The sequence below is a fragment of the Thunnus maccoyii genome, chromosome 20 (assembly GCF_910596095.1).
Source record: "Thunnus maccoyii chromosome 20, fThuMac1.1, whole genome shotgun sequence".
NCBI lineage: Eukaryota > Metazoa > Chordata > Actinopteri > Scombriformes > Scombridae > Thunnus > Thunnus maccoyii.
Window position 1 is genome coordinate 24,060,410 of NC_056552.1, and position 18,213 is coordinate 24,078,622.

The 18,213-nt window shown below is 41.0% G+C and overlaps 1 protein-coding gene across 7 annotated transcripts in view; it reads left to right on the forward strand.

Moving 5' to 3' along the window:
- The window catches only part of dnah9 (dynein, axonemal, heavy chain 9), a 178,908-nt gene that overhangs the window by 33,453 nt on the left and 127,242 nt on the right, over positions 1-18,213 (forward strand). For all 7 annotated transcript variants that reach the window (XR_006092993.1, XM_042398385.1, XM_042398383.1 and 4 more), the window contains exons 25-34: positions 1,274-1,406; positions 1,514-1,791; positions 2,160-2,290; positions 2,418-2,544; positions 3,053-3,205; positions 3,700-3,825; positions 5,442-5,681; positions 5,913-6,073; positions 12,736-12,892; positions 13,906-14,010. Coding sequence is in view for 6 of the 7 variants with exons in the window: in XM_042398385.1 (XP_042254319.1) it covers positions 1,274-1,406; positions 1,514-1,791; positions 2,160-2,290; positions 2,418-2,544; positions 3,053-3,205; positions 3,700-3,825; positions 5,442-5,681; positions 5,913-6,073; positions 12,736-12,892; positions 13,906-14,010 (1,611 nt within the window). In the remaining variant the exon portion in view is untranslated. The remainder of the gene's footprint in view (positions 1-1,273; positions 1,407-1,513; positions 1,792-2,159; positions 2,291-2,417; positions 2,545-3,052; positions 3,206-3,699; positions 3,826-5,441; positions 5,682-5,912; positions 6,074-12,735; positions 12,893-13,905; positions 14,011-18,213) is intronic.

An 18,213-nucleotide genomic window follows, 5' to 3' on the forward strand; every position in this document is an offset into this window, starting at 1 on the left:
AGGCCAGAGATTTTCTACATTGGGGTGCATGTTGGTTATTTCCAGACTAGTTTTACACTTTGTAATCTAAGCCATCTATAGGAAAGGAAAGTTATGGCAGCAGATGCGACCCTAGAGGCAAAGAGAGTTAAAGCTGTTTTCTGTTTCATTTTACCACCCACCTCTTTTGAGGGTTCTCTTTCTCTTAAATAATAAGATATTAAATAATAATATATAATAACAAATGGACTACTCTGATTGTTACACCCTTGCAATGAACTTGAAATGAAATGAAATTAAAAAATAAATTGTTGGACCACCAGACTGCTTTGAAGGAAGAGAAAAAAAGTTTCAGTTTTGTATGACAGACTCTTTTTGAAAATTACCCCAATTATCAAAAATAAGAGTCTATTGATACATATATTACGGGTCCATATTCATGTAACTTACCATACTAGCAGTCCATGAATGTTGGGTGATAAAAGTTGTACACTTTGCCTCCTCCAGGCAGTGAGTGTTATGTTGTTTTCAGACCTAAAGCAAAACTAATTTTCGTCTTGTTTAATTCGCATAAATTTGACTGATGCATTGTTTGTATTTATTCGCCTCAAACAGCCAAAGTGTAGCATCAGTGCATAAAAACAAAATGACAAATTGCAATGGAAACAGACGTAGTGAATAAATCATGACATATGCAGTACGGGGCATGTGACTCTTAACTCATATCTGTGTGGAACGATGAGGAGACTGTAATGTTCCTCCTTTAATACATGAAACAAACAAATTCCATATTTCCCTCATGTGTTTTTTTTTTCTTTTGGTTTTCCACCGTCTGAATTTTGATTGCCACTCTTTTAATCACATCATCTGGTTGTGCCCACTTCTCTGGCAATGGTTTAATGACACCATCTGGAGAATTAGCGCAAATTAGATAAACTAATATACACATAACAATAGAGGATGGAAACGCACATTACTTTACATTTTCTTGTGCTGACTTTCTAGAAATTCTGTTAAAATTTATGATACTTCTGGCACAAGCGTCAATATTGCAGAAGCGCTTAAGTTTCTTGCCTGTAGGTGGGGCAGGTTGTGCTAGAATAGCAAATCTGAAGCTTCTGGCACTGCAGCTCTGTTTGATTATAATGGCTGGTTTCTGGTTCTGTGCATAAAAGACGCTAATTCTTGACAAACTGAAACCAGCAATCAGTAATATGTTACTAATATCATCCACTGATATAATGTAGCTTATATGAACTGTGGGTAAAGTAATGGTGTGATTTTGTGAGAGCAGGAGACCACTCTTGCTGACCTGCTGCAGCTGAACCTGCACTGCTTTGAAGAAGAAGTGAGAGGGATTGTAGACAAGGCTGTAAAAGAGATGGGGATGGAGAAAGTCCTCTCTGAGCTCAACTCCACATGGACAGGTACAGGAAGGTTACACTTAGTTGCAAACAGACTTCCAACATGAGAGTTTTTCATCCTGCTGTCTAGAGTTTATGACCTATTGATGGTGTATACTGATCCCACGCAGGTATGCAGTTCCAGTATGAGCCCCACCATCGCACCCAGGTGCCCCTGCTGCGCTCAGACGAGGAGCTGATCGAAACGCTGGAGGACAACCAAGTCCAGCTGCAGAACCTCATGTCGTCCAAGTACATCGCCCACTTCCTGGACGAAGTGTCTTCTTGGCAGAGCAAGCTGTCTGTGGCCGACTCGGTCATCTCCATCTGGTTCGAGGTGCAGCGGACTTGGACCCACCTGGAAAGCATTTTTATTGGCTCAGAGGATATCCGTTCACAGCTGCCCGAGGTTACAGAGAATTACCTGCACACACTGTGTAGATAGAATCAGATACACGTTCACACACACAGTTAATTACAACTCTGTATTTCAGGTATACATCACTTACTCATATGCTCATATGAATGCCAGCCTTAACCTGCGCAGGTCGTTGCCATATGAACCCAGATAGCATGACTGTTATAGCTGTTAATTAAGAATCCATTAATTAGCTCACACTGCTAGTTTAGGAGCTGAGATTACACGACTTTTTAATTGCTCCCATGATGTTGGGGCTGTGCTTAAGCCCAGATGTTTGCTATTAAACCTCTAATTCTCCCTCTCTCTTGTGGGAACTTAAATCCCCTGGCCGGGCTCCCTTGTGAAATCCTCTGCAGGACTCCAGGCGCTTCGAGGGGATTGATGCCGATTTCAAAGAGCTGGCAAACGCCGTGCATCAAACGCCCAACGTAGTGGAGGCCACCAATAAGCCGGGCCTGTTCGGCAAACTGGAGGACATTCAGAGCAGGTGAGAGTTCAGACGAGATGAAAAGCTCTCTGTTTCTACTCCGGTATGTCTGTTATGAGGCACACTCTTGTACAAGGTTTATATTTCTTACACATGGATGCACATACACTGACTCTGTTCTCTGCAGGCTGTCTCTGTGTGAAAAAGCTCTGGCAGAGTACCTGGACACCAAGCGTCTGGCCTTCCCGAGATTTTACTTCATCTCTTCAGCTGATCTGTTGGACATCTTGTCTAATGGGACCAACCCACACCAGGTGGCTCCACTAATTTTTGCCTGAGGGGTGGCAATGAATTTTTATGCTGTTCAGTCTGTTCAGAGTCAGAAAAAAAGCTGTGCGTCTGTCTTTGTGCAACATGCACAGCACTTCTTACAAGTTGCTTTTTAAGAAGTTTTGGAAGTCTGTGTTCCATTGCACCATTTAGCTCACTTTGCTGTTGTCTTTATGTAGTACCCTGAGTGTCCACACAGGGGCAATGTTGCTCACAGTTAAGCAGCCTGCTCTCTCCTCCATCATCAGGACATTGTCTTATGCATTTCAACCTTGGAGAAATAAATCACCGTTAAGCACAACTTGCCACTAAATCTCTCTAAGAGGAAGTTAGCAGGCATGCAGCAGAACATGGGTCCTGCCCTTCTATTAACAAGTCTGAAAAACAGTAATGAAACGTTATTTATTTGTGCAGCGGCAAAGAAATACCAGTCAGAGTGTGAGCTGCCTGTAAATTTAGCCCGAGCTGAAATGTGTCTGTGTGTTTGCTCAGGTCCAGAAGCATCTGTCTAAGCTGTTTGACAACATGGCTAAGATGCGATTTGAAGCAGACGGAGAGGGGAATCCTTCAAAGACTGGTCTGGGCATGTACAGCAAAGAGGAGGAGTATGTCTCCTTTAATCAGTCCTGTGACTGCACTGGACAGGTAAAATACACCGGCAATCTTTTATTCATGTCTCTAAAATTGTGGTACCAAAACGCCTGCAGGTTGAGCTAAATGCTAAAGACATTTATTATGTTTGTCTTCATTAGACTTAGCGAGAGTGGCACCACGGCTATCTGTAGATGAATGTAATAGATGAGAAATTCACTTACCTGCACATTTCTGTAATGGAAAGACATAGAAGAAAATATATATCAAATATAGATATTTGTAGACAACCCACAGTAAAAAAGACAAATAAAATTGAGTCTGTCACTGCCCCTGGGGTTTTGCATATCAAAGCCCATAAATCCATTAATTTTCCATTACATCCCATAGTATTTTCCTGACTCCACTTCCACTCTAATGCTTATTAATGACCTCATTAGGGTCCATTGATAAGGGAGCCTGTCGGTGCTCACGTGACACACATTGCAATGTTTTTCTCAGTTTGTATTCAAAGGTATTTCTTTTGGTTTTTGTGTTTTTTGTGTAAGGTGGAGGTCTGGCTGAACCGGGTTCTGGACACCATGCGCTCCACGGTTCGCCATGAGATGACCGAGGCAGTGACGGCCTATGAGGACAAACCCAGAGAACAATGGCTGTTCGACTATCCAGCTCAGGTAAGAGGGCTCAGTGGGATATATGAATAGATTTAACTGACTACACTCACTTTGGGGATTTTCCCCCATTAGTCACCTCACCCAACATCAGATGGATTGCTACCAAAAATATATCTGTGCCTCTCATAGATATTTCCATCCAGTGCACATGCTCACTAATGCTTTGCATACACAGTTCACAGCCAGACTCTGTTGAGTATTTTGAACAGCGAGGAAAAAGTGTGGTAGGGAGTGAGAACAAACACGGGTGTGTGTTTGTAATAATGGACTGCTTATCTCTACCTGGAAGTACTAACAATTTTCTCAAACTAAGAATTTGATGCGCCCAATGGCAAAATATGCCTGACATTGCTGACTAAAGTATAGTTACCAGTTCTACATGGTGGAAAGTTTCAATGTATAGAGAGCAGCCATTTAAAAACTGATTTAATGTTCACTTGTGACTCGGTGTTGCACCAAAATTGGTGACCCATCAGATTTTGTGCCACCGCAGATTCAACCATGAAAAGCAGGATGATGTGTTGAACAAATATCAACATGTGAGGTGGTAGTGATGTCCAGACAAATATATACACTACTGGACATCAGTGCCGGGACACTGAAGTGGGGGCAATTGGAACAAAAATAAATAAATCAATATAGCAAATAATTCATTACAATGAATTTGGTGATCACACTCCATAAATAATGTTGATCCAAAAAAGAAATACAAATACTATATAAATTACTGTATTATTAGTTCACTGACCCAACTTAAAACCCAAATTTGAATGAATCAAATATAGATTAAATGATTTATTTTAGCTGAAAAACATGAGAGAATATAACTGTACTTTTTCCATCTCTGAGTCCAGAACCTCCTCTCAAGCTGCTCATGGCCTCAGTAAACTCAGCCTATTAGAGGGTAAGGGCAGCCTGTAGCCTAAGAGGCAAAACCCGGGGCAAAAAAAGTCTGCTAAGAATTCTGTGCTGCTTATATAGTTTACTAATATCAGAGTGTGGTAATAACATAGATGAGCCAATGATTTGAATTTTTGTCAACTTAGAGCGTCTCTCATGTGGATCATGACAGCTGGACAGTAAGAGAAAGAAAGAGGAAATCAAAGAGGAGAAGACTAAAAAGACTGAAATTATGCCCTTGATTGTGGAAAAAGAATTGGGCAGGTTCTAGCTCGTCCTTCTAGTTATTTTTTACTCTTAAGAAAACACAAGATTATCCGAACAGAGATGATTTTAAATATATGTCCATTCACGTCCGGACCACATAAAACCTGTTCAACCTATCAAGTGTTCATTAAAACTGACTTTCCTCACTGATCAGCAAAAACAAAGTTGGCTAACAAATATTACCTTTGCATCTTAATCCAAATTCCCCACCTTACAGAAATAAAGAGAAAACACAGCTGTGTAAGCAATTTTATGGATGCAGCATATGTGCATATGCATACTATATATGTCCATATGCTTCATATCGCTTTGTTGTCTCAGTTCCTCCATTTGTTTCACATTTATTTGACACAAATAAACAACCAGAGAGAATCTAAGTAAGCTTAAATACAGAAAAGTCTTTTCTTTTCTTCTTCGTCTGCCTGTGATTTCTCTGACTCTCAATTCAGGTGGCACTGACCTGCACTCAGATCTGGTGGACGTCTGATGTGGGAATGGCCTTCTCCCGTCTGGAGGAGGGCTACGACAACGCTATGAAGGAGTACTACAAGAAACAGGTGTCTCAGCTCAACACCCTCATCTCCATGCTGATTGGCCAGCTTTCACCAGGCGATCGGCAAAAGGTCATGACCATCTGCACCATTGACGTCCACGCCAGAGACGTGGTGGCCAAGATGGTCACTCAGAAGGTGAGGAGGGCACAGTTGCTGGATAAATCTGGCCAAGAACCTGTACTGTATACATTTTTATGCAGGCATGGTGATTGCTGCAGTATTTTTTGAGAGGATATTACTAGTGAGTAATGCTCTCAAGATATTCAAACAAGGTATGTCATTAACCTAATAGAGGGTGGAAAAGCAAAGATTATTTCGGACTTTATTTCAAGCCTTGATACTCTCTTTTTAACTCCCTTTTTTAAGGTGGAGAACTCTCAGGCGTTTGTGTGGCTTTCCCAGCTGAGACATCGTTGGGATGAGAAGGACAAGCACTGTTTTGCAAATATCTGCGATGCCCAGTTTCTCTACTCCTACGAATACCTTGGCAACACACCACGATTAGTCATCACTCCTCTAACAGACAGGTATGAAGGTGTCACGCTCAATGTCTTTGCTCCAACGTAGAGGCAAGAAAACATTATGATTGCTTTTGACCTGACTCATAGATGAAACCATGTCAATTACTGTTCACTAAGCCCCGCCCTCCTTGGTTACTGTTGCTAGGCCTACATTTCTCACCCCATATTAAGATTTTTTGTCAATTTTCATCAATCAAGAGGCTATTAGTAAGAGGTGGGTATAGCCCCGTCTCTCTCTCTCTCTCTCTCTTTACCATTCAAAATCTTTTGTAATTTTTGAAGGAATGGGTCCTTAATTTTGGACAGAAGTTAACAAAAATAACTTCTAATATGTAGCTGGCAACCGTCAATTTTTCCAGCTGAAATGAAAACTGACAGCTAGCTAGCAAATTAAGCTAACGTTAGCACCATGAGTTTATTGTAAACTCTTTCTCCAGCCGCTGATTTGTTTTACAATAAGAACCCTGTAAAAGTATTGTAAATATTCACTGTTCAATATTGACTACATACATGATATTGTGCTTAAATATTGAAGAATATTGAGCATCCTCACCAGCTGATAATCCATGTAGAGGACTTGGAAATAAAGAAACAGCATTCTTCTTGTATTGCAGGCCGACTCTAAGGAAAAATGTAAGATCAAGGTCTTATTCAATTCTTACAGAACCCTGTTCATAGCTGCTTGGCTTCCATGCTTGAATCAAGGTTAGATTTATACTCAAATGTTTGTGTATGTTTCACTTTCAACATGACAAGAGTAATGCTTTTAAAAGGCTTTTAAGATGAGGACTAACCGATGTGTTTGGCAAGCGTAACGCTATCTCAGTAAATGAGGTTGGCTTGGGTTGCTGGAGAGTATACTTCCCCAAATCTAATAAAGAGCAGGACAGAGCCACTAATGTCAGCCTTAAATCTGATATAGTAGCATCCTAGACCAGCTTATACACAGAGGGGAAATACTACACATGAATGTGCTATTTGTGAACAGGGCTTTTTAATGCAAGCTGAAAATCACAAAATGTAGTTAGAGAATGAAATGCTGAAACCTACAATTATCAGGACATGCTAATCATTTTGCTAGAGCAGACAAACACACTATTTAATCATTCCTGATACTTTTGTTCTTGTGTTTTTGGTCTTGTAATGGCTAAAAAAAAGATACACCACCCTCCTAACTAGTAAACTAGTAGAGTATCGTTCTCACTACAGCCTCATGTACACCACTTCAACATGTGGAGAAGTCCAAAGCTTGACAGACCTACTGTGCCTAGTTACAGTTGGTTAGTTATGATTGGACAATTGCTGTTTCAGGGAAGGGTTTAGCAAATGGTTAATTGGCCAAAAGCTGCTGACATCTTCATTCCTGAAGAGTATCCAGCAATAATATTGAGCACGTTGTCCTTTACAGGTTGATCAAATATGACCGTTTTCATGAAGCACATTCAAAATCCATTTTAAGAACACTTCCAAAAATCCATTTGTGTTGATGATAATGCGTCTTGTTCCTTGTAATTGAAAAACTGTCTAGAAGATGCAAGCATCTCATCTAATTATAACCATCTGACGCATTCTAAGAATCTTCATTTGAATCATTATGTACACCCACCACAAGCTAAACCTTTTAGAACAACTCAGCTAGGGCATGTTGCCAACAGCTTGTTTGTTCACATGCACATGTTTCTGCAGGATTCCTGATAAAGTTTTAACTACACAGAGATGAATACCTGCCTCCCAAAGCCCTTTGGCAAACTGCAGCGTTTGACTGTGTGGTTTTCCAGACTGACCAGTATTCCCTTTGAAGCCTGAACAAAGCAGAAACAATGGGCTTTGATGGCCAGATCAGCGTCCGTGTAGCAAGACTTCACCATATGGTGCATGCCCTCGCTGCTGCTCGCTGCAAGTCATACAGTTTGCCACAGGCTTTCATTTCAACAATGGACCACGGACCAGGGGGCTGGGTGTCATATCCTTTAATCACAACTTGAGAAACAGCTAAAAGCATATTTGCTGCATGATACTGTCATACTGCTTTCTTTGCAATGGAGCCAGCAAGAGAAGATTACATCTTGCTGCTGTCAAATGAAAACCTGATATCATATCATATCCTATCATATCATTGCAGTAACTTGTTTTTAGATTGACACCATACATGGTGGATTGTGTCCTGTGGGATTTTAAAGGGTGGGTTCATCCTAATAACACACACACACACACACACACACACACACACACACACAAAACAATTCTCAGTCCTAGGCAAGGCAATTTTATCTGTTTAACACCTTTCAACAGTAAGGCAGTTCAAAGTGCTTTGCAGAAGACATGAAAAAGCATTTAGACAAGATATAAAAGAACTCAAGGCGAAGAAAAGACACATATAAATAAGATTCAAAAAAGAATAAATTAAATAGAAGATAAACATGTTGGGGCCTGAAAACTGACAAAAGGTATTAGGGGTTATCAAACAAGTAAAAAAATTGTCCTTTCTCCATAGTATGTAGGCTAGTATCCAGAGTGTGATGTCTGTAATGGCTAATTACCATAGAAGATAATTTGTTAATGTTAGCCTAGTGGCTAAAATGTTTCAGCTACTGTTACAAGAGTTTATGCAGTGAAACCACAGCAGTATGCAGTAAACGGATGATTAACATTTCCTCTACTGGTGTAGTTTTATGATGAAAGTTGAAGCTAACTAGCTGAAAGGCTGGTGCTCAGTGTGTTAGCTACTGCAGTGTTTTCAGGTAAGCTAGCTTCCCACACAGTCCACACACTCCTCCTCTGTTTTTTTAACACACACACACACACACACACACACACACACACACACACACACTTACACTCTGGATCACCCCCGTCTCATTATCATGTAAGCATTATGGAAGTTGGAAATGTGGTAGGGAATAGAGAATAGATTAATTATTAAATGTGTGCTAAAACACATAAAATAGGAAAACTGAGGAGTTAGAAAATAAAATGGGCCTTTTGAATGTACTTTATCAACACTTTGAGCTCCATATCTCTGTATTGTACTGTACAGATATCTAAATATGACCAAAACTATCTGCATGGCTCGACACCACTAGGTAAGTTAGAAAACATTGGTCATGTGATAACAATTGGTGGAATATGTTGGCGAGCTATCTCAATGATGGCTAAGTAAACTCCATTTGCTGATGAAGACCATTAGATGTGGTTGAAAACTCCAGAAAAAGCTAGTCAGTGGACCTTAAGTTAGGTTGAGTTTGTCAAACTTTTTATCGCGTGACTTGTTCATCAAGTTTTTCACTGTGGTCACATGAAAACCGGCATAATTTCCTATCGCTGATGAAGACCATGAGATGTGGTTGAAAGCTCAGAAAAAAGTAAGTGGAGCTTGAGTTGAGATTTTTTTCTTTTTTTTTTGCAATTTGGGTAAACTTTATAGGGTTCAAGAACACTAATAAGCCAACTTGAATAGAATGCTAGAAGAGTGAGCCAACATGTGCAATACCAGGATGCTAACAGCTAAATTCAGCCATCATTCATTTTATTCTTTAAACCTGTGTTTTTCCCACTGTGACATGTCAAAATGTCTCCAGTGAAAAGGCCTCTCTGAATAATCTAATTGTTAAAACATGAGGATCACCTTAACTAAATATAATAGTACTAACATAAGAAATGTGAAGCCATACATTATAATGAATATAGACCTAGAGTTTATGTGCTTGTTTATCACAAGCTGACTATAGCCTGTATGGTGTATTCACCTTCTGCAGCAGTTTAATTAGGCTAAAGGAATCACTCGTGCTAATCAATAACAGCAGGAATGTTATCGGCACAATGTTAGCATTCGCTCAATATTTACTGCAGGATCTCCAAAGCTGCACCATTATGCAAAATGTCAGGAATATTTTACACAGCTAGCACACACATACAGAGACCAACAGAGAGAGAGAGAGAAATGGAGGGAGGATGAGTCAGACAGACAGACTGATATATAGCCATTACTTTTAAAAACACTGTAATAAAACAAGTCACCTTGTCACAGCTGCCCAGTTTAACTTCACACTCTCGTCTTCTATCTGGCTTTAGTTATTCCGCGCAGGACATCCTTATCCAGCCTCCTAGACGACAGAATGTTAGATTTTTGGCTATATTTCAGGGGAGAGCCATAAAGCCTGTTGGCACTGGTATCCGGATGATACACTGTATACAGATGGGATCATTTGTCTTCTCTCAGCTTCTGTCTCTCGTTATGCTTTCCAATATTTCCCCCTTCCATACATCATCTATTAACCAGCAGCTCATTAAAATCATTGCTGCATTGATATTGCAGGCAAACCATTCTGTTTATTGCCCTGATCAATAAAGTCCTGATTGTCTCCATCAGTTCACGTCCATGATGCCGCTGGTTTTTATTGATACTAGATGGGTAGACTTGTTTGTTAGTCCTGAGAGGTTCTGCGGGAAAAGCAATCAGTGGTGTCACTAATCAGCCTGTGTGATAATCAGAGCGCAGGAGAAGATTATATTATCATATAATAAGAGGTTATGTACAATGACGGCTGAGCCGACACCAAGTCATTGTCAGTGCTGGTTATAAGACTCAGGATTTGTCATTTGTACTGTTAATGGCTGCTGCATAAATGAAAGCTTTTTCTATTGTGCATTTATTAGAAGTCAATCTGGATCATTTAAAGGGCCACTTGATGTTAGGTCTTTAGTTTATCTGCTATTTCCATTCTGAATCATCCAGCTTGGACTGAATGTATATTGCTTTTTTTTGGTGGGGGTAATTATGATTTTAAACACAGAACTGCAGATGATTAAGCACAAAATCGAGGTCTATTCTGGTTTTTTCTCTGTATTGTGGTTATACACTGACTTTTAAGTAAAAAACAATGCCAATCATAAAGAATTTTTTGTAAGAAAATATACTGAAAAACAGAGGATCTGTGTCTGCGTGCAGTGGCAGGGAAGGATAATCCTTTGCCTGCAGCCATTTCAGCGTGCTGTTTCAGTGATTTGAGGCACTGGAGCATTGTTCTTGGACGTTTAGTTGGCCAAACCTCAGCACTCAATGCTCCACCTGCTGAATGCTGCTCTGCACTCTGTTTTGGCATCGGAGGCCGGCGTGTCTGATTTATTTGCCAGCATACTGTAGTTTTTTTCAACAGATTTCATCCTCTTATTGCTTTGTTCACTTATTAAACTCAGTTTGCCACACAACCGGACTGTAGTGTGGTTGTAGGATTATCAATGTTTGGCGAAGTCTTTGTTTCAGTACGATAGTCTTAAGTACAGTACGTGAACTCACCGCCACATACTGCCACTCAAGCCACACATGCTAAAAATCCTGAGACCAGGAGACCATTTTTGCGAGAATTAATGAAAAATCTTAAATCATATATTCCCAGCATGCATTTGTTCAAAGACAAGGAATCACATGCTGCGTCCAAAATCATATACTATCCACTACATACCCAACACGTGTACTATTATTCAACATACTTTTGTGTGACTAAACAGTAGTATGTATCTTTTCAGACGTGTTGAGCTGTAATTATCACATCACTTCCTGAGAGCCTCCTTGCTGGTTGGAGACGCATAACCATGGTAACCTGTGCCAACCATAAAGTCTGAACCAATTTAAAAAATATATTACGCCTAGCAAAGTGAAATCTTACTTAAATTGAAGTGCTATTGTGCCAGAGCCTCCTTGGTCACTGTCCACCATTGTCTGTTATGTTGTTGTTGTTGTTGTCACTACTGCATTGCATTGTGGGATATTTATGCCGGCGTAGTGTCCAGTGCTTGCATACTGCATTATTTTTCCTGTAAATATTTCATCATAAACCCACAGAGAATTATCAACCGACTCCACAATTCCTTTCAGCACTAATGAGCGTTTTGGTGTCTTTTAGATCATTGTTTTGGTTTGGTTGGACCTTTGTTGCATGTCACACCCTCCTTCTCCCCTTGTTTCCTGTCTGCCCCTTCAGTATTCATGGTCCAGTAAATTCAAAAATGCGAAAAAAATAACTTCACTGTTTTGGTTCACTCTCACCGCTCTTGTCAACCTTGTTTCCAGCAGCTGACAATTATACACTACCTGCCCAGCACCAAACAGCTAATAGACACACTTAGCAATTAGCGGGTGAACATAGTGGGACATTTAGCAGCTAAAGAAGAAGATATTTTACTCAAGAGTTGGTATAGAGACCAAAGAGGAACAAAGCTAAAAGAGAGTGAATATTGGACTTACATTCGCCGGGTGGCCAGACACATGACTCCAAATGAATGCTAATATTGCTCTGTGCCTGCTGGATGTGTAAATAAGCAACTGTTAGCTAACACGATGGTCATATCAGCTTTGTATGGTGATTATATGTCAGACATGTGTGTGATCTTAAGCTTGTTGTTGAGTTTTTTAAGAAGCATTACAATTTTACCTTGCTTTTTGAATTGATTAATTTTGATTATTCGATTGTATGAAAATGTCTATGATTAATCACACTTTAGACTCACAGCATGTAATATAACTATAAATGTGTGTATGTATAGTCAAGCTCCTCACTGAGAGTGGACAGACTTGCTCTGATCTTTATAAATTGAAGATCAGTGGAATTCGCGTGTTGCTGTCAGTCTCCAGTCCTCAGCAGTGATGTGTGTATGTCTGCTCCGTTTAGATGCTATATCACCCTGACCCAGTCCCTCCACCTGACCATGAGTGGAGCTCCAGCAGGGCCCGCAGGCACAGGGAAGACCGAGACTACCAAAGACTTGGGCCGAGCCCTCGGCATCATGGTCTACGTATTTAACTGCTCTGAGCAAATGGACTACAAGGTGAGCCAGCGTACATGCATCAGTGCACGTAGCTAACGTGCTTCCATAGCAGCACATATTATGCATGTTTCTTTTCATCTTTGCCTTTGTCAGCGATATGGCATGCATTTGTCATTAAAGTTGTCATCCCACTTTACGCCCTTCTCTTTTCATCTTCCCTCTTTTCATCTTCTGTTTGCCCCCTCCCCCTTGAAAGAAGAGCTGATTAGTTCAAACCTAATTGTTATTTCTTTCCTAAACCTTGTCAAAATGCCCTCTCTGCTCCCAGCTTCCACCCCGATTTATTATGCACTCTTGTATACTCTCACTCAAACACTTTCTGCATATTGAGTGGTCAAGGGAGACATAAACATAATCTTGTGATCCAGCTTGCTCCTGCTTCCCCAGACAGGGGCATCATTACAGTATACAGGTGTACAGCACCCCCGGCTATACACGCCGCTGCAAGGTGTCAGAGAGAAGTGCTAATATACTCCGGGTGGAACACAGGCACTGGGAACTGGCTTCAGAGCCCCAAACTGTTACTCATATTCAGTTATGCACACACACACAAGTTGAATCAATCCTCCAGTCAGCTCGGGTTTGCGTCAGAGAAGGTTTCCTCAGCCCTGTAATTGGAGAGAAACGTCAGCTGCCTCCTTCATCCTGGTCCAGCTGCCCTCTGGAGGGTTGTTCACCTACTCGGAATGTGATGTTGGGAAAAGTAAAATGTGGGCGGCGGACATTTTAGCCTCTGCGTTTTCACCATCAACACCTTGTATTATTAGTGTGAGCCCTTGTTTATATCTTCCTCTTATTATTCGCCTACTCTTAGCCTGCTGCGGCGCTGCGCTGGGACAACTGCAATGAGCGTTTCTTCATATATCTTCTGTCTAATTGCCATATGTCTCTATCCGCCTCATCACACGTCTTATAAGTCAGTCAGGCCGAGTCTCCACCTTTGAGCATGACTGATTGACTACTTGTTCCGCTGTGTCCATCTGAATATCTGTCTCTCTCCCTCTTTCCACCAGTCCTGTGGGAACATCTACAAAGGCCTGGCTCAGACAGGGGCATGGGGCTGTTTTGATGAATTTAACAGGATCTCAGTGGAGGTGTTGTCTGTGGTTGCTGTACAGGTAAGACCAAGTCCAGTTCCTTCACCTCAGGTGCTCCCAAAATCCCAGTCAGGTCAAGACTGTATTGTGTGTGCGGTTTGTGTGGCGGGTTGAGCTAAACGTGTGAGTTATCATTTTATTTATGAAGTGCTCTATCCGAATCAAGGCGCAGTGAAAATAAGGCCTTGAAAACAGCTCTGCAGAGGTAAATAGCCTCCTCATTACTGATTGCAAGCGTAAATTGCTTCAGCTATAAGACTAATCCACCAAGACTGACACCCTTGCACTCCAGAGCTTCTTCATAATTGGAGCGTTCTCTCATCTGATTTGAGGGTCAAGGATGGAAAACCGCCTCCCGTGGCGCTGGTCATGATGCTCACATATTTCAACACTAATAACAGCATCTCTGAATGGACAAACTCTAAAAGGAGGTGATACAGTAATTTGGATGAATTGGTATTTGCTCAGTGTTATTGCTCTGAGCACAACCTTGATTCACAAATAACTACAAATTAATGAAATTAAAATAAATGAGTGATGAATAAATAAATGAGTATTTGTAATTTGGACAAATTACAATAAGTATTTGTGAATTTGCGTTCTTTCATATTAGGACCTGTACGAAAATGATTGGAGTAGGGAGGGGGGCTGAATCATCTGCCACAGCCTCATAAATATTTTTTTCTGGACCATACCGGTGAAAAACACTGCAATACCCTCCCCCTAAAATATCAAAGCAACATATTTATAGCAAACATAATAAAAAAGTGCAAATAGAGCCATTCTGTTTTTTAAATAAATAAATGGTTAGGCCTATGACAGCCACTGAATAAATGAGCCGGCCCAGATGCCATTTCTGTTGGTGGTAATGGGCTCAATATTTTCTCCCCAGAATGAATGAAAAAAATAGAATTCTGAGATGAGTAAAAGTTGAAACCCTGCTCTACGAACTGCCCACCCTTGACAACAAACTGCCCAAAATAAACCTGCCCAGTCAATAAGATGTAGCCCAAATAGAGTGGAAAACCACCCAATCTGGCAACAGCTGAGAACATTTGTATTTAGACTATTTGTGCCAAAGAAAAAGTCCCATGAAAATTGTTGACAGTAAGGTCTGTGGGTGTTGTAGTGGGGTAGAGGCTAAGAGATATTTCAAAATCAAAAATACATGCATAAGTAAATACCGCTAGAGGTATGTGAGAATGTTTTTTGTTTTTTTAAATTTTAAAGCTGCTCTAATCAATGGTTTTAGATTACAGTAACAATGGATCAAATGACTACGTAACTATGTAATGTGAAAGTGGTTATTTGTAGTGTAACCCGATGCCTAGATGGTCACAGAACCATCTTAGAAGTTGTCCTTAGAAACTTTTTGGAAAAGGGCAGGCACTTTCAAAAAGTACTTTGCAGGTGATTGGATGAACCATCTGTCTATCACCGTCTTACCTTGTGAGGCAGATTTGTGAGATCATGAGATCACGCGAGAATCCTCATAGGATGCTGATTGGTCTGAACCACTGGTGGTTTGGATGCAAATGCATAACTTGAAGCCTGACAAGATGGATTCTCGTGTCCGTAGTGAAGACACCAACTCTTTAGTTCCCCTCAGCCCTACAGAGAGTTTTAGAGTCTTTCAGCTCATTGTTTTGGTTTCACGATCTGCAATTTAACCTTTTGGGTCGGTGTCAGTGCTCTCATCAACCTCATTTCCAGCAGCAGCAAGCAGCTGTTTTCAGTGGAAAAGTTCTGATAAACCCTTTACATGCTAACTGCCCAGCACTAAACAACAGAAGCTAGGAACTATTCATTTAGCAAATAAAGACCCAGAATTATAGCTCAGGAGTTGGTGAAGGCCAAAACAGAGCTAAAAGGAAAGTGAATATTGGACTTACATTCCTGATGTTGCCAGAAACACTACTCTGAATAAATGCTAATGTTACTCTGTGTCTGCTGGATGTGTAATTAGGCAACTGTTTGCTAACACATCAGCCATGTCAACTTTACAATGTGCTAATGTGTGTTTACTGCTTGTTGCACTGCCTCATCATTTAATACAGGTTCCAGCCTGTGCTCTAGCATACAGTATGTTAAATCATTACTGCCCTTTTTTCATCTTCAAGCTCTCTGGATGACTGACTGGATCATTTTGACAGTGTCTTCACCTTCGTTCTCCTCCTGAATCTCCACTTCATGCATAACGACTCAAAGTACAAAAAAAAAAAGACTTCATATTCTCTCCACACTGAACAGTATATACTCTGGGCGACCTAGCTGGCCCTTTGATTACGGGGACTCTTTCAGAGTCCTCTTTCAGCTGATGCTAGCTTTTCCTACCATCTTATAATCTGTTACCGCGGATCAAACAGATCCTCCCTCTCTGTGCTTTTTGTCCCTCTTGTGTATTCAAATCCTGCATGCTTTTGCACCTTAGGACACCATTTTCATGCACATGCAATGTATAAAAATGTATACAGTTGATAAGAACGCTGATTATGATCATGATGATAATGGTGATAGAGCTCCTCAAAGGCTCCTGGCGGAGGCGATGGATCATTATTCATTGCTAGATATAACAATCATTTCTCTGCCCTTCCTTCTCTCTTTAGTAGCAATGAAAGTCAAGCAGCCTCCTCTGTAAGCTGCGGAGGCCTACAGTACTTAGAGAATTTTAAAGTGCCAGAAGAATGAATAGGTGTTGCGTGGCGTAATGAATAATAAATCACGGTGGCTTATACGTGGAGAAGTAGACCTTGAGAACAGAGGAGCGTCAAACTCCTGCTGTGACAGCTGGCAGCCCGCTCCACCGCTCAGCCTGCTTCAGTGGAGCCAATGCCGAGCGATCTCTCACCATAGCAGGCAACGGCACACACACCTAATCCATCCTCTTAAAGTGGGAGCAGCTACCATCGCACGGCGACATACTCGGCTGCCAGTTGGGTCTGCTAACACAGGTGGCGGGACCAGCTCTACATTAAATAAAGCAGAGGCAAACAGAAGGCCGCCAGACGTAACAACATGGAGATAAATTGTTTAAGTTCTGCCTCTGTTGTAGCCAGCACAGGCCTGGGCTTTGAATATATTTAAGCTACACTCTGCTAGCGCCGGTCTGAACATTCAAAGTGGCAGTTAAGAGTGGAGCCGGACCCACCGGATCACACCTTTCAGAACGGTGTCTGTTTTTGAACTGTTTAAAAATGTGCTTTTGGTGTTTTACTTTCCTTCATATCCCTGTGGAGGGCCGCTGTCATTTCACATAAAAAAACAAGCCCCACTGATGTCCTCATGAAAACTTTTCTTCTTCTTTTTTTTTTTTTTTGTGCTGCAGCTGCACTGTTTGTTTTTGCATTTTTTTTCTCCATGTTGTGTTAGTATGACTGAGTGATCTGTAGCCGAGTACTCATCCATGAAGAGATGTTCCTCCTCTTTCCAGCTGTCGACTCGCTACACAGCTTTACCACACGCATGTTAAATTCATAAAGCCCCTTACAGGCTGGGATTCCGACTTTTAAGGGCCAAGGCACACACACCAAAAAGTTTATTTCTGATATCTCATTCAGTCATGATGTAGACAAGCAGTGCCTTGGCAGTTCATCCTCCAGTAAACCTTGGCTGATAACATGCTCATATTATTGATGAAATTGTGTCACTGGAAAAATAGGGGCATGCTGCATAACAATTTGACAAGCTGTTACAAATTGACTCCGGTATGTGCTTAGTGATATTAATGATATGCTAATGAGTGATAGCACTAGTTGGAAACGTTCAGTGCCAATGCAGGAAGTAGGAATGTAGTGAGGAGCCCAAAAAAAGCATATATTTATGTTCAACTGCACCCTCCAGCGGCCCTAATAATTATGAACGGAGCAAAGGGGGAAATCAGGTGACATTATTATAGAGCGACAAAGTTCGTGTAGGGAGGAGGTCAGAGTGATGGGTCAACAAAGCTCAGACTTTAACACGTGATTTGCTGTTGTTTCCAGTTTCCAACTGCAAGTCAGCTTTTTTTTCCAAACCATAACCAAACCACAATTGTCCCCTAATCTTAACTAAGTGATTATTGTAGTAACCGTGACGATGAAGGTCTCCTAACCTTAACAAAGTAGTAATTTTAACCCAAACCATGATGTTTTCCTTAACCCAACCAAGTGTTTTTTGTGCCTGAACCTAACCAGAGCTTAACCATAGCATTGTCCCATCATAAAACATATTTTATATTTATCTTTC